The sequence below is a fragment of the Misgurnus anguillicaudatus genome, chromosome 7 (assembly GCF_027580225.2).
Source record: "Misgurnus anguillicaudatus chromosome 7, ASM2758022v2, whole genome shotgun sequence".
Classification (NCBI taxonomy): Eukaryota; Metazoa; Chordata; class Actinopteri; order Cypriniformes; family Cobitidae; genus Misgurnus; species Misgurnus anguillicaudatus.
In genome coordinates this window covers 19,701,421-19,726,096 of record NC_073343.2, presented here as the reverse complement: position 1 = coordinate 19,726,096, position 24,676 = coordinate 19,701,421, and the positions used below count along the sequence as shown (strand labels likewise).

General features: G+C 38.8%; 1 protein-coding gene across 3 annotated transcripts; it reads right to left on the bottom strand.

Annotated features, from left to right (window-relative positions):
- Nucleotides 1-2,462: 2,462 nt before the first annotated feature.
- LOC141365316 (zinc finger protein 106-like) lies at nt 2,463-24,510 on the bottom strand. 3 transcript variants are annotated; one of them, XM_073869519.1, is made up of 22 exons: nt 24,355-24,510; nt 23,285-23,382; nt 22,711-22,772; nt 18,494-18,688; nt 15,196-17,010; nt 14,693-15,095; nt 13,654-13,723; nt 13,402-13,564; nt 13,225-13,277; nt 12,846-13,103; nt 12,045-12,753; nt 10,984-11,030; nt 9,228-9,370; nt 9,009-9,143; nt 8,815-8,931; nt 6,909-7,100; nt 6,665-6,727; nt 6,460-6,579; nt 6,295-6,361; nt 6,112-6,188; nt 5,884-6,030; nt 2,463-4,179 (listed from the first exon to the last, which is right to left on the bottom strand). In XM_073869519.1, exons 2-22 carry the CDS (start codon nt 23,336-23,338, stop codon nt 4,123-4,125), a joined length of 4,947 nt encoding a protein of 1,648 aa, XP_073725620.1. In that variant the 5' UTR covers nt 23,339-23,382; nt 24,355-24,510; the 3' UTR covers nt 2,463-4,122. The 3 variants fall into 3 exon arrangements, with proteins under 3 accessions (XP_073725620.1, XP_073725619.1, XP_073725621.1); XM_073869518.1 differs by having other exon boundaries at nt 13,225-13,285; nt 13,410-13,564; XM_073869520.1 differs by having other exon boundaries at nt 13,225-13,285; nt 13,410-13,564; nt 13,663-13,723.
- Nucleotides 24,511-24,676: the final 166 nt, after the last annotated feature.

Genomic DNA, 24,676 nt, shown 5'->3' with positions numbered 1-24,676 from the left:
AATAGATTTAAACTCCGGTAAGGATTTTATTGCCTAGAAATAAATGATAAGCAAAGATAAAAAATTTACTAGCGTCAGTAGTTTGGGACAAGATGTAGGTTTGTAGTTACAGTATCAATAGACAAATTGCCTCTATAGTAGGCTATAGCCTACATTAACTCTTTCCCCGCCATTGACGAGTTATCTCGTCAATTAAGAGAAAACATTTGCATAAAAATGCAAATCCTGATGAATTTTTATGTTAATCTACAATACCACTTACCCAATTTATGAAAAAACTAAAGCCAAAACGTTATTAACTAATTTTAAACTTTGTGTATATTTTGATAATCTTTCTAAATCTGATATCTAACAAAATTCCTTCACAAAAATGCAATTATTTCAGCTTTTTGCTAAAAAAATTGTGTTTTTAAAGACAGATACCCATATTTAAGAAAAAAATATAGGATAACATTTTTCCCCCGTTTTGTTTGTTTATTGTTTTTTTTAAAAGCGGAGGGTCTGTTCTTTCATTTGATATATGTGTATGTTTATATATTTTTAGAAGATAATTTTCCTGGAAGGCATTTTGTGAAACTTTTGTTAAAATCACAAAAAATGCTGGCGGGGAACGAGTTAAAGATAGAAAACATGGGATTTGTGCACCCTTAAAGGGCACCTATTATGGCCTTTTTACAATATGTAATATAAGTCTCAGGTGCGCCCAAAATAAGTCTGTGAAGTTTTAGATCAGATGATTTAGGGCCTGTTTACACGAAAACGCGTTAGGGTGAAAACGTAAAAATATTTTATCAGATGCCTTTCGTTTACACGGTGAGGGTGTTTTTGGGGCTTAAAAATGCAAAAAAGTGAGACCACCCTCCAGAGTGGAAATCTTAAAAATTAAAATACCCTCGCATTCCCGTCTAAAGAGTAAAACCGCAAAAGTCTGCTCACGGTGGCTCTCGTCGCGTACACATGTAAGTCACAGGCATACGCCAGTTCATGAAAATAACAACAAACATGTCGGATTATTCGCATACGTCGGACCTTCAAGTTGCCACAGCAGCTCTGATAAATATATATAAGTGTTTCCAGCAGTTGTATGAAATATTCACAGCTAGTATTTCTGATCAGAGAAGGTGCATTAATTACCTCTATCCAGTGTTGGGGTAACGCATTACAAGTAACGCGCATTACGTAATAATATTACTTTTCTGAAGTAACCAGTAAAGTAACGCATTACTTTATAAATGTACACATTAATAGTTACTTTAAAAAAAAGTAATGCGAGTTACTTTTCAGTTTAATTAATTCAATTTAAAAATGAAATAATGTACTGAACATTAATTTGAACATATTAACATAGAATTACGCACTCTGTGTGCCTGAGCGGGAACAGTTTGAGTCAGAAACGAAGATGGCAGGCCAGAGCTATACATTTTTGCAATCTTAAACAACACCTGCAAGGCCTGAAAGAGATCAAGCCTCAGCCAAGTAAGAAAAAGTAACGCAAAAGTAATGTAAGAATTACTTTCCATGAAAAGTAACTAAGTAACGCAATTAGTTACTTTTTTGGGGAGTAACTTAATATTGTAATGCATTACTTTTAAAAGTAACTTTCCCCGACTGCCTCTATCAAATTGTTGATGTGCCAATTCGTCGGAGGCAAACCAGATGGCTTTGGACAAGACCTGAGAGAACAAGGAAGAGCATTGTATGCAGGCGCGCGGACTTGGTGGTGTTGTGTGTCAGTGCTTCACATTGCAACCTAGCCGCCTGGAGTGCATACTACATCGAATCACAAACTTTTGCATCACCATACGCACGCAGATTTCCCCCTCAAAATGCTTGTATAAACGCGGAAATTAAAAGTAATTACGCAACGTCACTTTTGCGTTTTCTTTTCAGATCTTCTCCGTGTACACGTAGCCTTATATTATAGCATGCCCCTATTTGGGTGGGAGCCAAAATGTGCTATTTTAATGCCTGTACCTTTAAATGCAAATGAGCTACAGCTCCTCACTTCCTTACAAACAGACTATGGCTGAATCCCAAACCGCCTACTTCCATACTATATAGTATGCAAAGTAGCGCTTTTTACATACTATATAGTATGGAAGTAGGCGGTTTGGGATTCAGCCTGTGAGTGCTTTCAGTTAGGATTAATACAGTCTGAAACAATAGTGTCTAGTGGACAGAGTACAACTCACTGAGGGTGGAAACTATAGTAATGCAGGACTGTAAGTGGGCGGAGCTTTATCAATGTGACCTCACATTGACAAGAGAATCAAAACAGCACATTATGTCCAAAAACCTTGGAAAAATAGGTCCCCTTTAAATTAAAAAAACACCAATTTATACCCCATTAGATGAAAATATCTCCAAAATATTGCATTTAAATATAATATGAGACCTATAAAATATACCTTGCACATTTCAAAAGCAGATTTTTTTTAAACAAAGTCAGAAATGTTGACAAGTCGGCAAAGTCTCTTTTTATTGTTTTTTTTCTGTGTACAAAACGTCTATAGCAGTTAAACAATTTGAAATGAACAAGTGTGAGAAACTTGGGAATACCAGAAGGCCGCATTCTCTTCTCAGCAACACAGTTATAGCAAAGAGCCGAGTTGCGTATTCAAAGGTTATAATGGGAAGAAAAAAATATCATGTGACAAAACAAAAAAAATAAAGAAAAACACTTAAAAAAACAACACTTCAGAAGTAGTACAGAAAATAGCTTAAATCTTTTTCCTTGATAACAGATGTTGCTGTAAATTGCTGTATTGTTATGACATTATGATCTTGCAGTTTATTTGATATGTTAGGCCTGTTTTTGAATGTGATCGCTGGTAATAGGGGCTAAGAATTAAGGCATGGTAGGTAAAACACTCATACATAAAACACCTCCCATGTTTATCTCCCCTGCAACTTTCATACACACAGCAAAATAAAAGTCCTTTCCTACAGAGTCCTTTCTTTTGTCCTTTCTTAAAACTACAAATCCCACCAAGACAAATACTCTCAACTGTAAAGTAAAAGTTACAAACAAAATCTCTCCTTTACAACACAAAAAAAGGGAACACTGACACTGACCATTAAAACACATTCATCTATGTTCTTAAAGGCTTACACACCAACTGTTACATTTCAGTCCCTCAACAGCACAGCAAACCCATTTCAGTTGCAATCTTTTTATCACTGCACGCCTGAATCCTCTAACTTCGCTTCACCTTTAGTGAGCGACTAAAAAGAAAAGTAAAACAAGAAGAATTTACGTTCAAAAAGAAAAAAATCCCAAATAGTGAGAAAAAAAGAAGTCACTCAACGACATTTAAATGAACATAAAATAAAAAGAAAACAACCAGACATGCCCTTATCTAAAACAGCTTTTTTATCTGGCAACCCAATTGAAATGTAAAAACATGATTTATTCAGTCGTATAATCCCATGAAACTGGAGAAAGAAATCTCTGGACGATGCAATGTGAAAAATAGGTGTCCCTCGTAAAGCCTGATGTTACATTACTAAAATCTGTTAGTTTTATAATTTCTTAACTCACTCCAACCTTATACAACACGGACTCACAATAATGATGGAGCTACATGTGTTCTGCTGAGGGATCTGCAGTGACTCTTCTGCTGTGCGGCCTGGTACCCAAATGTTTCTCACAGTTTGACTTATTGTCTTTATTTGGTCAGTAAATCTCAGAGCTGACAATACGACGTATGATCAGATGAGAGACGAGAAGAACTTCTGTCTGATACTGCAGAAATCAATCCCGTGAAGGAGAGTATCAGAGCAATGCCACGTCAGTATAAAAGATTTAAACATACTCTGCGCTTTTAACAGAGTGGATATAAAGGTAAAAGATTTCCTCCCATCAGAATGCCAACAAATACACATAGACAGCACAAACACTTTTTTATTTCAATTTTTTCCTTAATTTTTCAAATTAAAATTCTTCAGGTGATCGTCTTTTACTTGTCTTAATGTCTTTCGTCTAAGTTGGAGTTGTTGGCATTTGATGGCTCATATGAAAACATGCCCATGAAGAGGGCTCCTCTGGTGAGGGTTGAATGAGATATTCCCAATATGGGAAAAGAGGAGATTTACGTATGTGATGCAAACTCCCTTGGCCCCTCATGACTCCATTTTACTGTCTTCTTCTGCATGCTTCTGCATGTGAGTATGCACAGCCTACAAAGACAAGATTTATTATTTACAACAAGTTAATAAAAATAACTTAATGGCTAATCATTAGTTGAAATAATAGACATTGTCTGCAGAAAATACTTTGTCACATTCTTACGTAATAAGTGTTTTATTTTTACCGTTTTGAAATCCATTCAGTCGATCTCTGGGTGTGACGGTACCAATTTTAGCATAGCTTAGCATAATCCATTGAATCTGATTAGACTATTAGCATCGCGCTCAAAAATATCCAAAGAGTTTCGATATTTTTCCTATTTAAAACTTGACTCTTCTATAGTCACATCGTCCGACAGAAACCTAAAAGTTGCGATTTTCTAGGCCGATACGGCTATGCTCTCATTCCGGCATAATAATTAAGGACTTTGCTGCCGTACCATGGCTGCAGGAGGCGCAATGATATTACGCAGTGCCTGAAAGTAGTCACCTTGGTAACTTTCAATAGCAGGGGACTATTTTCGGGCACCTGGTACGGCAGCCAAGTCCTTTATTATTACGCCGGAATGAGAGCGTAGTTCCTAGCCATTATAGGCCAAAAAATTTCAACTTTTAATTTTCTATCGGTTTTAGTACACAATGTAACTACAGAAGAGTACAATTTTAAATAGGAAAAATATCGAAACTCTTTGGTTATTTTTGAGTGTGATGCTAGTGGTCTAATCAGATTCAATGGATTATGCTAAGCTATGCTAAAAGTGGTGACGCCAGACCCGGAGATCGGCTAAATGGATTCTAAAATTATAAAAATCTAATATTTGACCCTAGGGGTCCTGGAAAATGAGCATTTTTCCAAAAAAGTGGAGTGTCCCTTTATTACGATGTGTAAACAAGGACATAAAATTAGCTGTTTGAGCACATTTAAGGTTATGATGTTGACGTAAAAAATCTGCTGTCAAAGTGTTTGAGTCAATTCACAAAACTCACACAATTACAGTATGATGTTTATTTGTAGACCTAAAAGAGAATCTAGCTTAAATGTACCTATACTATATATAACCATCAAAACTAAATCAACTGGGCCCTGCCATTTTTCAAACTAGTTTAACAAGAACACATTTACACATAGCCGGTTATTTAGAGAAACAAATATTTGAAGAGTTTGGTTGCAAAACGAGATAAATCCGTTTTTAACATTTTTGTCAAAACATGTTTATTATTATGTTATCATGTTATTATTTTGTTTTATGGTGCTACTTAGCTTTATTTTTTTTAGTTATGAAGGTTTAAATCAAAACAAACCAACTGCAGTTGAATTGATATTAATTGAAATGCACAACCAAAAAATTTGATTTCTGGAAAAAAAAACGGAGTTATCTCGTTTTGCAACGAAACTCTTCATTTTACCATCTTCGTTTTCAATAACAACATCATGCACACAACATCGGTTTCAAAAAAACTTGTCATTTACATTAACCCGCAAAAATACACCGTTAAACGGCAAACCTATGGGCGGCAGTGCAGAAACAGGAATAAAGCCATGCAAGCCTATAAAAATTCTCAGAATTGACACAAATAACACGAGCGACCTTCTGTTTCTTTCAACTGTAAACTTAGGGCTTTCATATGACGTTAATTTTTTGTGATAAAAACAGTTTTTTTGTGTAAATGAGAGGCCAAACCGCAGGGAAATATCTGCGTCTTTCCTTCTGTAAACAGGGTACAAATCTTAAACATTAAATGTTGCTACTGTACCTGTTTGGAGCCATTGCGGGTGGTGAAGAAGGAGTCGCAGTTTCTCCAGCGGCATTTGAACGTCTGCTGCGCTGGGTTGGTGTGGTCATTCAGCAAGTGTTGCTGAAGGTGATTCATCACGCCAAAGATCAGAGTACAGCCGTGCCACTGCAATTCATGCAACAGATTTATCACCAACTGCTGCTTGATAACACAGTTTCTGGTGTATGTGACAGTCTATTTGCTTACCCAGCAGCGGTAGTTTTGAATCAGGTTTAATCTGACAGCTCGCACACTCCCGTCATAGCAACCTGTGTAGATCATGCAACAGAGAATACACCATCAATGAATCTGAGAAAATAATCAATGCTTAAAAAGAATCATAAACCCCAATAAGGCATAAGGTAAGTTTTTGAGATGTACTCACCATGCTCTTGTGGATGACCATACACATCACCATGTCAGAATGCCCACCATAAACCTGAAGTCTGTCATGAGACTGTAACAATACATAATTCATCAGAATCAACAATGCATTTTGCCAATTTAATACGTTACAGATGCCTAACATTGCTTGCCAACCAAAACAATGTATACCTGGAGCTCGTACACACGGACCAGCTTGTCCAGGCACGCGGTAACCATCACTTTCCCCAATATGGCCACCACGGTGACTGCATGACTATGACCCTTATAGATCCTCACAAGTTCCCCAGTCTGAGAAGCCAGAGGTATACAGGAAGCAATTAGATACTTGATTAAAAATTTTGAGTCAGAGACGGGAGACGAATGAGGTACTTACATGTATATTATGTGCATGTACAGACTGGTCACTTGAGCCACTGAACACCAAATCATTGACTACCTACAAAGAAGAAACACCATGTACTTAGCGTCTTTTTAAGGACGTTGCATCACAGCACCGCCATGTTTGCAACGTCTTCAAGTCTTGCATTCATGGCAATAGCAGTGAAGCATTTTGTTAATTTTAAATATCTTTGGCATAACCGAAACGGCGGTTTATGATTTTTATTGTAAGGCCCCACCTTCATGCAGAGCACGGTTTTGGTGTGGCCCTCTAGAGTACGCAGCAGCAGGCCATTTTTAGCATCTCGGACACTGATCGTGGAGTCGTAGGAGCCCACTAGGAGCACACGCCGAGCCCCCTCCTGAGCTGTTGCCAGGCAACTCACAGCCCGTGGGCCATGGCACTCAAACACGTCCAACTGCTTATTGTTCTACAGGAGATATGAGAAATGATCACACATTGCAACGAAATTACTTCTCATCTGATTATCTATCTTGTATCATATTGATATTGCCCAAATTTTTAAACAATGGATTGTGCCTTTCAGTGATTTGACCAAAGTTAAAGGAAAACGCCACCGATTTTCAATATTTTACTTTGTTCTTACCTCAACTTAGACTAATTAATACCTTCCTATCTCTTTCAATGTGTGCACTTCATCTTTGTACAGTGCGTCGTGAATGTGTCATGCTGCGTTCACACCAGCCGCGGTAGAGGCGTCAAGCGCGAGTGATTTCAATGTCAAGTCAATGTGAAGACGCGTTGAAGCACGTCTGGAGGTCTCCCAGCGCGAATGAGGCGTTTGGCGCGGTAAAACGTGATTTCGCCTCATTCCCGCATCTAGTTTGGCGCGGTAGACACAATTCCGCCTCATTCGCGCGTCTTGTTCACGCGAGTGGCGCAAATTGATCGTCTGGCGCGGTGCGCTCGAATGCTGCTTTTTGTGCATTTTGCGTTTGACGGCCGAGTTGAAAAATTTGAACTTTTTCGCGCCACGTTAACCAATCAAGAGCCTGCTTGCTGTTGTAGCGGCAGCTCCGCCCGGAGTCACTGATTCAACATGGAGGAACGCTTGATATTGTCCGTGAGCAGTCACCCGGAGCTATACGACACAAGTTCTAATTTCTATAGAGACAGGAATAAAAAGGACCTCGCTTGAAAGAGTGTCAGTGAGGATATTGGTCAACCTGGAAAGTTGTAAATACACATTTCACTTTTGAGTCACGTGACGTTTATCAACACGCGGCCTTCCCGCCATTTTTTTAAACTATTTTCCCCCTATAGTAAGGCGACCAAATACAAACCGGTAACTCTCTCAATGAATGCACGATCAACATCAGCCATCTTGCAAACAGACAACCGCATAGTACTTGCCCCTCCCACAAGAAGCGGATTTCGCCTCTGACGCGCATCAAATGTTTGCTTTTTCCATGCGTTTACTTCGCTCTAGACACGTAAATGCATTCAAAATGTTCAAGCGGCGAAGTAGACACGGTAGACGTGATTTTGGCGCCTCCAACGCGGCTGGTGTAAACCCACGGTTAGCATTTAGCCTAGCACCATTCATTCCTTCGGATCCAAACAGATAAAATAAGAACCATATTGTATGGTGGAAGAGCACCTAGCCTGCAGCACCTCGACCCCCGGCGCAGCAACACCATCACTCACTCAAACTTCCAAGTCAGGAGTGATGATATTACTGCACCAGAGGTCAAAGTGCCGCAAACCAAGTGCTCCTCCGCCATACAACACAGCTCTCATAAAAAATTGCAACATTTTATTTTGTGCTACCATACTTACTCGTGTAACTACTCATGTAACAGTCTTAAAATAGTGAAAACCTGGAAGTGTTTGGTGGGTTCTGAATTCATCCCTGTTTGGATCCCAAGGAATGAATGGGGCTAGGCTAAATGCTAACACATTCATGACGCACTGCGCAAAAATGAAGTACACGATTGAAAAAGTAAGGGTTTGTCTTAATTCGTCTTAGTTGAGGTAAAAACATAGTAAAATATTAAAAAACCGTGGTTTTTTTTTTCTTTAAAGGGACACTCAACGTCATGCCTAACACTCCTTTACATGTGGTTAAAATCACAATAAGACACTCCCTCTAATGGCTTTTTGGTTTATTGCACAAATCCTACCCTGAGACTAAAGGAAACGACTGAGCCGTTGGCCAGACCGGCATAAAGGATTTTCCATCGGCTATGAAGACAAAGCACTCGATGTGGAAGAGACAGCTGCTCCACACACTCGGTAGTCTAAAAAGACAGAAAGAAAGGCTATCATAGTATTTTAAGACCAAAATGAAATACAAAATCATCAGTGTGGATCAGACCTTGAGGTTGTAACAGCGGATTGTCTGATCACTCGATCCTGAGTACAGGCGCTGCTGCAAGCCACCTCCACATGACACCAACAGGCAGTTCACTTTACTGGTGTGACCCTCGAATACAGCGACACACTTACGGCTCTGTAATGTGAATATGATGAAACAATGAATGAGACCTGTTTTTGAGCTACAGTTATACAGTAGCTAAAAATACAAGGGACTGACTATCAGGTTAAAGGCGCGTATGGTGCGGTCCCCTGAGCATGTGTACAGCAGTCCATTATGGATATGCATGCCATTCACTGCCTCCTGGTGGCCTTCAAACTGCCCTTCTGTAGGCCCCTCCTCCTCCCCTGGGTCTGATAAATCTGATAACACACACACACACACACACACACACACAAGTACATATCAGCAATTTTTGTGAAACATTAACACTGTTGAAGACCTGTTTTCACCTCTAGCTATAGAAAATTAATGTAATGATAATATAGTAGGGTCTTGGAAGTGTAACATGCTGCTACTAATGTTGAATTCTTTGGGTTTAGTAATAGTAATGCTTTAGATTCAAAAAGTACACTTTAATAAAAAATATATTTTATCAATGTCATGATTTTTAAATAAAATCACTGTCACCCCTGAACTAAATTCAACTATTGAATTTGCGTACAAAAATGATTACGCTTATATGTTGTCACTGCGAGTTTTAGTTGTGAAGCTTCAACATGTGAAAAGGCCAACATGTTTAATTTTAGTCATCTATAGAGCACTGGCATGACTTAGTATATAAATTAATTTCTCAGAGCTGTTATCACAGCAGTCACTCATGGAGGCGGAGGTTAATGGTGTCTGACCAGACATTAACAGGCACTAATACCTTGCCCATAAAAAGTAAGTTGGGACCTTTGTGAACTATTTTTGTATGCAGATTGAATTAGCATTCTAATTTGGTCATTTGCTATGAATGTACAGAGCTACGACGACACAACTACAAGTTTCATATGCACATATGGCTATCAAGCAAAGAGACGTAAAAAAGATGTGACTGTCCAGTATGGTAACCCATAATTAAAATTTAACCCATCCTGGTAAGTAGTGAACAGTAAACCCATGAACACACACACCCAGAGTAGTGTGCAGACATATGATCATATGACATACACTATATGTACAGTATTGGGACACCCCCTTCTATTGAACAGATTTGACTATTTTAGGTATGTCCGTGAGCACAAATCTTATTGCTAACAATACAGCAACAGTTTGGACAAGGCCCTTTTCTATTCCAACATGACAATGGCCCTATGCGCAGTGTGGAAGAACTTACCAGGGGCCTTATGTATAAAACTGTGCGTAGGATTCTTACTAAAAGTCTACGTACGCACAAAAGCCAAAAATGGCATACACCAAAAATTATGAAGACTTATAAAACAAAGCAATGTTCCCTTTATAAATCACAGATCACCTGCAAGTGTGCGTACATGAATCATCGTAATATCCCACCCTGCAAGCCAATTCTCCCAACAAGTTTGTTTTTTTATAAATCACAAAATTTGCTTGGAAACTGGTGAACACACATTTCCAGCCCTGTTTTGTGCGTACGCACGCTTTATAAATGAGGCCCCAGGTCTGCATAAAGCCTAGACCTGAACCCAGCTAAATGGTATAATTTGCAGGATTTGAGCTAAACACTTATTAATCAAACCCATCATGACTTATATACATGGGTACAGTCATTTTGGAACAGAAAAAGGCCCTTCCAAAGCTGCTGTGACAAAGATGGAAGCAAAATTGTATTGTATGGTATTGCATTAATATTTGATATGCCTGGAAATACTGGAAGATATAACCATGTTTTTAAGGGGGACATTCCAAAATTTTTGTTTTGTTCATGCAGTGCATCATGTTTACGAAAAATGTGCCTTATAGAGCCACAAAATTACATCACAAATTTTTTGTGTTTTTTGAGAATGCCACATACCTGAGGGCACCTTGGACTCCATCACTGTGGAGGATGATTTAATTTCACTGAAAAAAAAACAGAGGGCTATCAAAATGTGTGCCAAAGATCATCTCTTTAACCAAGCTTTAATGGTGTTTTCACATATAGCTCATTTTAAAAGACCCAAACCCAGTTCACTTTAAGTGAACCAGAAAAGGGACTAGCCAAATGTGACCTCAGTCCTTTTGGTGTTCACAATAGTGGACTCAAAAGAAGACCCGGTTCTTTTTTTTGGTCCTCTTCAGAACTGAAGTGATCTCAGACCCTTTCTTGTTCACATCACAACTTCATAAGAACTCAGACCCCAGCTTTCTGTGCAGCAGTTTATTTTGATACAATGTCAAAACCACACGCGAAACGGACCGGGACCTTATTGATTTCACATATCAAAAAGAAATCGTTCGACAAAAAACCCAAAAGCGAACCGTACTCAGACCACCTCCAGAAGTGGTCTGAGTTCGGTTCACTTTTGGGTCCTTTTAGGGGGGTCTGAGATCACTTGGTTTGTTTACATATACACCCTGAACTGCTCTGAGAGCATTTGGAGGGCTCAAACGGACTAGGTGTGAAAACACCCTAAATCTTTAAAAGATCAACTCTTGGATCCTTACAAGTAGTGCACAAACTGAAAAGGCTAATCAATTATTCCGTTTTTCATGCATTTACAGAGTCATGCATTTTGATACTTTGCGGTAAAGGCGGCTCTCCTATTGACCCTGACCTATCAGTGTGGCTCATGAAAAAAATAGCTTAGACCACTGTTCTAAGGTAATAAAACCAATACAGTTCATTTAGAAGGGTCTTTAAAGACCACTGACAATATAGTTATGTATATTATATTGCATTTTTGTCAAGAGATCCTTCTAAAAGTTAAACATTGCACTTTTAACTGTATTTTAATTTATCATGTAATTAAAATAAGTATTGGAATACTAAAAACTGTATTTTTTCCTTTGTGCAAACAATTCATGTTTTAGGTGACTTTCACTGTGTATAGGAAATAAAAAAATGTAGGAGTCTGTTTAACACTTAAGATTTACCTTTCACAAGCCTTGATGTTACTGCTACTGCCTATTTCACTGGTGGAAGTGACCTCATTACAGGCAAGATTTTGGGGGTCTGTGGTTGCGTTGTCAGCTGTGCCCGACTCCTTTGCTTTCTTTTCAGGCATGTCATCTGCATCTGACGTATCCAGATCGACAAAATCGATGGGTGCCGGAGGAGGAAGCTCTACCATCTCTAGTTCAGAAGAAGAGTCGTGAGCGTCATTCATTGGCTGTGACGCTAACTCGGTTTCCTCCGAGTCTCCTTTTGAAGCTTCGGTAACCAACACTTGCGCATTTTCCCCTTTCTCTTGCAAGGTGCATGGTGAGGTATTGATGCGGCTGGATCTCCGTTGGGGTCGTTGCTTTCGAACAGGTCGTTGGATGGGCTGCTCCGCATCGAGCTCCGAATCACTGATTTGAGCTTGCTCATCTCCCTTTGCCTTCCTAAGACATTTTCTCTTCTTCAGCTTCCGAACACGCTTGACAGGACCAGTCTCTGCGTGAATGACGGGAGACTGTGGCTTGGGGATGGGTATTTCAGACATGGGTGCGGAAGCAGGGTTGGGTAACCCCTCTTGAGCACTTTGATGATTTTCTGTGTTTGGAGACGGCTGCAGTCTGTGATCTGCAGAGGGAGCTGTAGTAGGAGATATGCTTGTGCTGTCTTGGGAGGAGTCCATGCGGCTGTACTTGAACTTAGTATCTGTGTTTAATGACACATAGATAAGCATCATATCTTCTTATACTGCTAGCGATGTATATCTTTGAGATTTGTATTGCACAATTGGAACTCACCTGTCTGACAAGTTGCAAACACCGTTTGGACAGGTGTGGTACTATGGGGTCCTGGGGGTGGGCTCTTGACAAGATTGCTCTCTGTGGTGCATTTAGAGGGAGAGGTGGGCTCCTGTTTGATGGTAGCAGGCGGTGGGGAGGTTGTGGAGGGAGAGACTGCGTGGGCAGCTGAAGTTAGGGAATGGGGGTTGATTTGTGAAATCTGGACTGATGAAGGGGTCAAGGTCTCATTCTGTCGCTCTTGTGAATCAAATTCCCCTGAAAAAGTTAATAATAAATAAGCTGGGATTATGATTTGAAATCAAGTAGGACATCATGATCTTGAGGTTCATATAACTCTCTTAAATTGATTCATGACCACTATTTTTTATTCGTTTACCTTGCATTCCTTGTAGAATTTCAATTCGCTTGGATCTCAAAGAGTTCATCTCAGTCGTCACCTGTAAAATGATTTGTAGTTGTAAAATCCAACAAGCGAGTGGCAGCACAGTGAGAGATGAAAGTACAAACATTCATTTTTCTGAATGACTCTCAATAATAAATACTTATAAATAAGGTCGTTACTTGTTGTTTCACCATAAGCAGGCGCTGCACCTCCAAATAGGCAGCTTGAAGGGCAGCACGTGCCTGAATAAGACTGTTATCCACTGCCTGTAGAGAGGTATTAAGCTCTTCCTCACGCAGAGATACAGCCAGCAATTGATCCACTTGAGAGCGCTCTGTACATCAAAACAAAGACAGGCACATTAAAATACCCAACATAAGAAAACTATGTAGGTTTTGTTGGTAAATAAGAGCTGTTTTTTACCTTTCTTACCCTTGATTTTTTGTCTTTTACTTTTCCTATCTTCATTAGGAATCTCTGGAGACAAAACATCCTAATAAAAAAGACAACAGCAAATAAGATGATGGAAATGATCTGTATCGATTACCTTATTCTTACATATGCATTTGACATACGCTTTGATCCAAAGCGACTTACAGTGCATTACAAAGAACATTTTATCAACGTGTGATCCCTTGGTTCAAACCCATGACCTTTTGCGGTGCTAACGCAATGCTCTACAACTGAGCTATACAGGAGCACCCACATTGATTTATTTAGAAATAAATCACATATTTATTAAGACTCCATATGATTGATTTAAAAAGTGCTATTTCTTGTTGCGTTGCTGTCTATGTAGGACTCTTAAAGGCGGGGTGCATGATCTCTGAAAGCCATTGTTGATATTTGAAATCACCTAAACAAACACACCCCTACCCCAATTAAATCTGGACCTTCTTATGATAGACCCACCCCACACATACACAACCCAGGCAACAATGTCGGTTAGTAGACATGCCCCTTACTGCTGATTGGCTACAAGTGTGTTTTAGTACTCGGCCCGACTCAATTTTCCAAAGTGTTTTTCAAAAATCATGCACCTGTGCTGTCTAAATGATTCAGAATATGCACAGTCTAACTTTGAGCTTCAGGCTTCGATTTTAGTTGAATTTGAGGTTTTCATAAAAATAAGTACATTGAGCCTCGATTCCAATGGTCCAAACAATAATTCAACATCTAAAATGATCTTTATTTGTATATTTTCTGAGAGGTGTACCTTCCTAAATCTTTCCTATTACAAAGGATGTGTGTTCAACAGAAGCAAAGTACTTGCGCGTGGTTTCGATTTTAAAACATGCAGGAATAAGAGAAAATATGCTGGACTTGCTTGATATTAAAGGAAATTTGCTCATTCTACCTAATTTGCCAGGATGGGGTACATATAGTAAAATAGCAAGGCTGTTCACTTGGTTGGAAACAAATCTGTTGTGTTTCTGCCCATTGTGGAAGATATGAAGCTTACCCCAGGTGCTCTGCGTTTCTTGCCAACTCCCTGTGTGTCATTTAGCTCAGTCTCCGAGGTACAACCACTGTCTCCTTCAATATCCTCGGGACCCTGAAGGTGCCCTTTCAAATACTGATTCGTCAGATGATCTTTTGTTTGTATCTCTTCTCTTTCAGTTTGCAGTAAAGGGCCACTAATGGAAGAGTCTCTCAGTGTGTCCACAGCTTTGAGGAGGGAGCTGGTGCCAGAAGATCCACTTTTAACCACACTGCTTTCAGACAGGCTACGTTTGCGGGAATGCAGAGACATTTGGTTGATATCTAATACAGAGTCCCACTGAAAGCCCTCACAAAGAGGAACATCATTTTCTTCCATTGGGTTCTGACCTTCCGGTTCACAGGGCACCATTTCTATACCGAATCTAAAAGGATTTAGGACAAATATGAAAATAGGATATAAATGAAGCATTTTGGAAACTTTATTAAAATACTCTACAATGTAAGAAACAAATCATGCAGTACCTTGGTAAGCCCTTGCCCTGCTCTTGCTTCTTACGACTGACTTCCTGGTAAACCTGGTCCCAGTTGACATTTCGTCTGGAGCAAGAGGAACTAATGAGCTGCCGCAAGGTGGGCTTGAGTCCAGAGTCCTTCTCTGTCTCGCTCTTTCGCGTGCCACTCAAATTTCTAATCCGTCTGGCAATATTCAAGTTGGGTTCACGAGCTGGTGCTTTGCCTTTGGTGCCCATATGGCGGTTTATATCCCGTTTGAGACATGCAGGCAAGGCAAGCTTACTTAATGGGGGTACAGAACCGCTTGCTGTTGGTTGGGATGGGTTGATGGATACCCCCTCACCAAATGAACCCAAACCTTCATCAAAAGTGTCCATGACTTGATCTTCGACTGGCAAGTCAAGGTTTACCTCCCTTTTACCACACTGTTCCTCATCTTCCTGGTCCATTGTGGAGGTACTAACTTGCAAAGACTGGAGAGATGGCCTAATATCATTGCACACATTTTCTGTTGAGGCCTCAATTGAAGTGGGGAACTGTTCTCTGTTATTGCTGATATGCTCAACAAAAGCCTTCCTATCTCGTGTCCTGTGCTTGTTTAGTTTCTTCTTACTTTCATGTGCTTTCTTATTCTGGTTCTGATCTAAATTCCCAACTTGCTGAGGTTCTTCATTGTGAGGCACAGTCTCTGTTTCTTTAAGGCAGTTCTCTGAGGCAGATGTGTCAATAGAGCTCTTTCTATTCAGCAAGGTTTTTTTGGCTTTTCGCAGCATCTCTGACAGGAGTTGCTCTTTCTCTGCATTAGAAGTAGCATGCTGTGACAATTCTGAGCTGGAATGGGAATGCTTAGAATTTTTGGAACTGACCTTGACTGAGTCTTTACTTTCATCTTGTGTAAGGTTAGTCTTTAAAATAGGTGTGGAAGAAGCCCCAGTTCTAGCATGCTCAGAGGACTTCTCTGTTTGTCTAGTGGAAGTGGACAAGTTGGTCAAACTATCCAAGCTAGTACTGCTACTGTTCTTTAAAGAACATTTTTGGTTTGGACTGCTTTCACTCTTTTCCTGGTAAGGTTCTGTGGATTTATGCCACCAGTCTGTGTTGGACATCAAGCCCTGGCTGTCCTCATTAAAACTTTGTGCCTTACAGTTTTCCACATCTGACTTTTCTGAGCCTGTTGGAGGGTTAGGTTGAAATGAAGGATCCCCAAGCTTAGCTGGTGGATATGGTGCCCACCGGTGAACCTTTTCTGACTTCTGACCCTTAGCTTTGCTGAGATCATGTTCCGCGCCAGATTCTTCTACACTTTGCGGACTCTTTAGCAGACCCTCTGAGATTGTGGATGAACTCTGCTGCTCTCCTGAAGGAGATTTAAGGGGCCTAGGCTGTGACATATATTGTCCCTGGCCAGGGAAATTAAACTGACTGTTGTTCCAGTGAGACTTATTTCTTAACTGTGGAGGGACGACCCCATATCCACCTTGTCTACCACCCCAAAAGTTTCCTTGGTTATGCAAACTTCCTCCCTGTCGCTCCATGGAACCCCATCTCTGAAAGTCAGGAGGCCCTTCCGCATGCCAAGTGGCACATCTAATCTGTCGGTTGGGGTTAGGCCACCTGCTGTGGTTAGGCGATGGAAATCTTGTATTCTGCCAATTGGAGGCTCTGCCCCTTTTGGAGAACTGAGGAAAGTTAGGGTAGGGTCGCTCCCAATTGCCATACTGCTGCATTAAAGGCATTGGTGCCTGCCACTGAGACTGTAGCTCATGCCACCTCCTCAGGTTGTCCTGCTCCTCTTTAGCCTTCTTTGTAGCAGCCTCCTCTTTTCTGATCAATAAAATGGTTGACACAGTCAAACATAAAATATGCAATAAAAAATAATGTCCAAAATATGTGTGGGAAATTAACAAATTGGTACAATCTGTATATAAATACCCTTCTTTATGGACATGTAAGATAAACTGCTAAAATCACGGTCTTATCTTTTTAAAGAATTACACTTACATAAGTGGACTTTAATTGAGCCCAATGGTCTAAAAGCCTAAATTGCAGTTTTAATGCATCTTTAAAGGGACTTTAACAATGCCACAACTCGTAAAGGTCTTATCTAACAAAACGGTTATCAATTTTGCAAAAAAAATTCTTTTTAACCGTAACTTCTTGTCTTGCACTAGGCATGGGATGCGCGTCCATGATTTTACTTAAATAATTACGTCGAAAGGTCATGCATAACACGCAAAATGCACACTTATGGACCATTTTAAACAATAAACTGACACAAAGACATTAATTAGGGTCATTCCAAAACAACAACTTTGCGCATCACAGGGTTTGTGCAAGACGAAAAGTTGTGGCTAAAAAGTAAAATTATGAATTGCGAAAATGACAATCGTTTCACTAGATAAGACCCTGTTGGGATCAATTTGGACCTTCAAACCGTTGGGCTCAATTGAAGTCCACTATATGGAGAAAAATCCTGGAATGTTTCATCAAAAACTTAATTTCTTTTTGACTAAAGAAAGAAAGAAAAACATCTTGGATGACATGGGGGTGAGTAAATAATCAGGACATTTTTTCTATGAAAGTGGGCTAATCCTTTAAGCTTAAGGGGGTCGTATGGTGGGATACAGTCTGGCATGTGACAGGATGACAGCTGCTGATGACCCACTGACATTCCCCACCATATCTCAATACGCATTCACTTTCAGAATATCTTACTGTGCTCCACAGAACTAAATAGCAAATTTACTTGCAAAGTTTACCTATGTTTGGCTTTTGAGGTTCAAAACCCAGAACAATTGTATAGAACAAATCTGTTTAATTCACAATAACACAACATGAGACTTAATTATATTAGCAAACCTATAAAGGACCGCAAAGTCTCTGCGTGTCAAAAACAAATGTTTAATTTCCCCTTAAACAACATGGTTCATATAAATAGTTAAGACTATTTAAAGACAAGCTGATCATATACTGTTTAAGGGTTGGTTAGCATGAAGGCAAAGGTGTAGTATGTATCCAAGAATGTGAGAGAGCAAGTGTGCTGTCATGGCTGTTTTTGGGCTCCTGACACATGACTCCAGTATCAGACCTGTTTGCAAAACAGTTTAATATAGAACTGCAAATGTTACAAGCAGATCACTAAAACACTAAGGGAAGGAGACCTCAAATACAAGCTTCTGACAAATTGACAGCGTATTAAACCTTAACTAAAGCTTTAGAATGAATCACCAGATGACTGGCAGGCCAGCTGCATCTCCAATCAATGTCTTTGCCAAGAAAAGTAGAAACAAACAGAATGAAGACTCACCTGATCATTTCCTTGCGTTTCTCAATGAGCTGCACAAACTCCTTGTCAAAGTATTCTTCATCTTTATCTTCGTTTAAGGTCTGGTGCTTCTGATCTTCAATGCGCTGTTTATGTATGGGGCTGGAGATGTGACTAGCATAGTCGGTCAGGCTCACAACCGTTACGGCGCAGACCCGGCACTCATGTCCGCAGTCCCTGGGAATCGAGGGGGACAAAGGCTGCTCAATACTGCCTACAGGCATAGTTACTGCTTTTGAAAATGGCTTTTAACTTGATTAAAGTCCTTTCAAAGAGATCAGGAGGTAAACTGACTTTTTAATCATAAGAGTTCAAAAATAAAGTTAAGTTACTAAATAAGAAAAAGTGCAATCTTCCTGATCTTGCTGTCTATCTTCAAGGGCTTCACAACAGGTCTTGAACAACCAGGCGAGAGGAGGAGGTGATGGGATATAAGAAGGTTTTAGGCACAAGAGGGTTGAGCACCCTCTCAGGAGCGGCTGAGCCCTAGCACGCTGTCATGATGGAGTCCGCTGTGCTCTGAGACAAGGGTTGGGAGAGCTTTTGGATTCCCCCAATTTTCCTCCAACCTCTGCGCTCTGGGACTGCAGTGGGGCGGGACTTTTCAGGGATAGCTGTAACGTGAGCCACCAACAGTTGATGGCTCAAGACCCTCCCACCCTTGGCTACTCTCTGTAGTGCCAAACTCGTGAGGTGATATGTAGAAAGTTGCTGTTGGCAGCTGGTCTATACCTCGAAAAATGGTGTCATGGCAGCTTGCCATTTTCCAGTCAGCAGACTTTAAAATTATTTCTGATTTAAAATGCCAAATGCATCTCGATATTAAAAAAAAGTTTTAGTTTATTCCTATGTTCTTCAGTTAATTTTAATAAAACTAAATAATTTTATTAATTCATTAGTTTTATAATCTAAATTTCTCTGATTAATATGCTTTAAACATCGTATGACATTTATCTTACAAAAATCAGTAAAAGGAGAGGAGGCAGACGGTAAAGCTTTAAAAACTTTTAAAAAATATATACTTTTTAGGTATGTGTCCTGTAGACTTTAGATTTCCATAAACTACCCATATTATCTTGTTCTCACTTTTCACATTCCAAAGATCTACATGTCACATGAGCGAGTCGGTTGTCATTTGTCGGCCTTGTCAGTTGTCCCTAACGTTCCTATATATATTCCCAAGTTATGGCAGCTGCCTCAACTTATCCACCCGCTGACCAGATAAGACACGTGCATGACAATACACATGCATAGTAGGTCATAGCCATATTCAGGGTTCTCAAACCTTTTCAATTTTTTTCAGCTATTATTATGACCCTTCAGTCATTTGTGATTACCACGTATAGTCTGATATTAAATGTGTTCTTAGTTTGTCACACCACAGAAAAATGTGTTATCAACCACCAAGACAAATTTGAATGACGAAAAATGTCAAGTAAATAAAATAAGTGATCTTGTAAGAACAGGCAGGATTTTCAACTCTCAAATGGTAAGCCCATGTCCACTGTTAGTGCTGAAACCACACCCACTTGCAGAAAAGCTGCCGTCTCTCTCAACTTTCAAATATGGCTACAACCTGACTGGATGCCCAAGGTTGTTGTGTTAGGGGCGGGGCCATGCTTGGTGGCTCTGGTGCATCATTGAGCCACCCTTTTAACCCCGCTTAAATAATCCTGAACTCAGAAATAAGGAAAAACTGTTAACCAGTCCTTCCAGAAAAACAAGTTTTTTTGTGATTGTTGCTGGCAAAAATCCTTGATTTTGCACGATGGACTATACGGGAAATTTATGCAATTTTATGCAATGAAATTGTGGGAACTTGCAAAAATTGCGGGAACTTTTGCAGCTTTTCAATGATGTTCACTTACTTCATAACATTCCCATGGCAACAGGGGACATGGCTGCGCTTGTGTGAAGTAAATGCAACATTTTTCAACTTTCTGCTAGATATTTGATTTTTGCTCTGAAAATATGGGGTTTATGAAGTCATGCAAGCACTGCATATTTTGGGCACGGAAATCTGGAGTTTATGCTGCAAAAGTGCACCGTATTTGAAAAAGTATGGCCCGGCAAAAATATGCAGACTTTGGCTGATTATGCGATGAATCATGCAATTGCATAATTGCGTTTTTCTGGGGAGACTGTTTAACTGTGTAACTTCACAATTTAGTTCTACATTGTTCACAGACTTTGTAACGTGTTTCAGCAATACATTTCTAACCTTTATAATGTGTTTACAAACAATTGTCGGAAATGACTTAACCCGGCCTTTAAGAATTTTTTAATTAATTATAAAGAGATGGGCATATTTTCAGTCCTGAGATTTGAAATCCATAAGGTTTTCCATAATGCATCAATGTTAAAATGGATTTCTTAAAATTGCACACGCATGACATGTCAAGGACCTCACTTTTATGATATGTGACCCTGCCTGTGAAAACCATCTTAAGTCTTTTTTGTGATTTACAGTTTTCTAGTACATAAAATCATCGTACATAATGTAAAAAACGTTTGAAGCATGTCAAATGTAGAATATCTGATGTTTAACATTATATTAGATCCTTAGATGTTTATAACATTATATTATATGTCTGTCTCAATGTCAATCAAACAATAAAAGAAAGAATAAAGTTGAACATATATTTGAAGAATTTGGTTCCAAAACGCAATAAATCCATTTTGACTAATTTCGGTAAAAATGTGTTTTCTATACCAGGAAAGTGACTAGATGAAAACTACTATTTTACATAGCAACTTTAGGTTATAATAACATTAAAAGTTCAAATCCATAATTTGATTTTTTATTATAAAAACTGATTTTCCCACAAAATGCAATAAATCCATGACAAGTTTTTTTCCAAAACGCTATAAATCTGTTGAATCAATATATAAATGTGCATTCATCTTTGCCATGTTATATTCAGTTAGTTGACTAGTGGTATACACTGATAAAAAAATAAACATTAATGGCATTAATCAAAACACTTACTTTGTCATATTAAGAACACTGTCATTGCTGCTGTTATACTTGAAACGTCGTTGCTGAACTTTTTTCACAGTGATCAGCTGTAAAATGTTTTGGTCCTGCTTGATTTTTGTTGGCTTCGCGTAAAATAATGGAAAGTTTTTCATAAGATCCTCTGGGATCAATGTGTTAGCATGACAGAAGCTTGAAGCTGTCTAGAGAACAAGCAACCAGCATTTATCCATCTCCCTAGTGCCTCTCGCGTTTAGATTTTGATGGCATGTTTCTTTCCCAACAAAAAACACCACAGGTTTATCAATTCCATCAAAGTATTATTTTGTTTCTGTTTGTTTGTTGATCATGGAGTACAATTTGAGGAAAACTAGGATTCCGTGAGGAATACGCCGCCATTGTTTATTTACAATGCATGGAATTGTGCGCTGTGATTTGTTGAGTGGATTTACTGCATTCTGCAGAAAAGAGGGAGTGGCGTTTATTGCGTTTTGGGAAAAAAATGAGAAAAGATGACAGAATAACACGACGGATATTGGATTTTGCGTAAAATTTAGAATTTACTTTTAAATACTGACCTGATCCAATACTGATTTTGGCGATAACTCGTTTTTTTTTTTAATGCCGTTTATCGCGTTTTGGAACCAAACTCTTCATTTGCCTATAGATATTGTTTTTGACTTTGTGTGTGCCAATCTATTAGTTTTAGCTGTGATTTTAAGGTATGGATGCGATGATTTCGTTTTTGAATCTTTAAATTTCTATAACTTGACTTTTCTCAAAATTGACTACTGACTCTACTTCAAACAGGTGTAACTCTGTCATTTTTCGTCAGATTTCAACAAATCATACATTGTTTTGAATTTTTTTTATTAGAGAATGTCAAAATATAACTAACTTATTTTTGAAAATTTGCTCATTCCGACTAAATTTGCCAGAACTAGTTGTTAGTAAACTTGTTTTTGTGTAACTGGACAGTTTTATTGCAAGGGTGGGGAAACTCTTTCAAGTAAACAGTTATTATGTTATGTGTGCTTGCAATGAGTTTGGAATGTGGCAGCTAAAGAAACAAGTAGATACTTGTTTACAAATCTTCCCTAAGTCAGACCTATGAAAAAAACACCATACATACATATATCATATTATATGAATTTGGCAGTATAGCTGTTGTGCTGATGAGTGAGACCAAGAATGTCACATTGGTGTGGAAATGAGCTCTTACCGGCCTTTCAGATTCTCAAGCTCCCTGTGGTGCAACATACTTCTCATGTGCTCTTCCATCTCCTAAGAGAAATATAACATGATTATGATACTTATGGCATTTTTACAGTAATCATGCATTTAACTTATATACAAGATCTCAATAGTAAGTAAAATAAGACTGTAAAAATTTAAAGATTTGACTGTTACACAAATCACATTAAACTAGCAGATTACTGTTTGCTCATAACAGAACACCTAACAGTACTTGCTAGATTGATCAGATTGGCACTTACATGGGTGCAAAAAGAATGGTTTATTACAAACATTAATAGTCAGGTTAAACATGACCTTGTTTGTGAAATCCAGTCACAATCAAATTATGAGATTAGGAGCATTAAATTTTGATTTTACTTAATGACTTCAAATGAATTGAATTAATTTGCCTGTGACATTGCACAGAATGTTCTTTACATTATGTAGGATGATTTTATGTAGAAAACAACAAATTACAAAAAAACGACTTTAGCTGGATTTCCACAGGGCACATTACAGAAGGCCCGAGATAGGGTGTTGGCCCAAGCAGCTGAGCTTACCTGTTTGGAGCTGTACACAGTTTCACAAAGGATGCATTTTTGTTCCTTTCCCATGTTGAATGTTATTGTGTCTCAGGCCACCACAAATAAACAGGGTTCTGCATTTAGATATGAAAAATAAATGGTATTAATCAATTCACCAAGAGAGATCATGTTTAAAATGTCAAAATGTACCCAGTCACAACATTGATACATGCTTTTAGATGACTGCCAGTTCTTATTTCATGCTGCAACAGCTCTTAAATAGCTCTGGCTAATCTTACATTAGATTGGATTGTAAAAGCAATGTATGGGGTTAGTCAAACTCCACCTCCAGTTTATCAAGAGAAAGGTCAATGTTATTGGCTCCAGTGCAGGATGCCAGAGGACACAAAACTGGGACAGCACTGGGTCGAGACTACATGCAGTATGCTGAGAGTGCAGCTATTGTGCCAAAAGCTTAATCACTATAGTGTTGTACTGTGACTTGTATACAATAATCAACATTTTACAACTAAGGAAATATTTATTATAGTTTAAATAACGTTACTCTGCTGCTGGCATCTTGCTGAAAAGTTTAATTTCTCATGCAAATGCAGACTGAGCGATATAACGCACAGCATGTTTTTTTTCTCAGCACTGACTTCTTTCTTAAAAAAGATAACTTTATATGTAATTTAACAATGGGTGGACATAAGACAGAAAACTTATTTAGTAATATATTATTAGATTAACCTGTTAAACTGATCTAATGACTAACTTGAGTGTTCCCTAGCTTTTTCTTGTAAATATCTTTGTTTACGTTTTTGGAAAGTGTTGGTTAGCCTATTGGCTAAATGCAACCCACTGAACAAAACTGTACTCAATGATTTGAGTTAAACTGCTTCATTAATGTCTTCATTATTACTTAAACGGTACATGCATTATAAAACATCTGCAGAATGAGTAATCTAACCATATCGGTGACTGCATGTGCAGATGTTTAGCATTTAGGCTAACACACTGCCTTCTAGCATCCATTCACTTCGTGGACTTTAATGTGCGCTTTTAAGACAAAAGCGTCGAAAAACAAATTTGGTTTATACGTATACCTCTTAATTCAAGCGGAGAAAGCATTTCTTCGGATTTCCACCAAAACACAATGTCTATTTATATAACATTCAACCTTCTTAGCAACGTTATGTGTCGCTCCTGTACAGAAACAAACGGTAAATTTAAAAATGGCCGCCATTATTTTGACGTAAAAGTCCCCAGTTAACGGTGTAAAAAGCAACACACAGAAAATAGTGTGCGCGTGAAGTAATTATTCACAAAAAAAAGACAAATAAGAGTTTTAATAAATTACATAGGGGCGGTTTCCCAGACTGGGATAAGACTAGTCCTAGACTAAAATAAATGTAAGAGCTGTCCAAA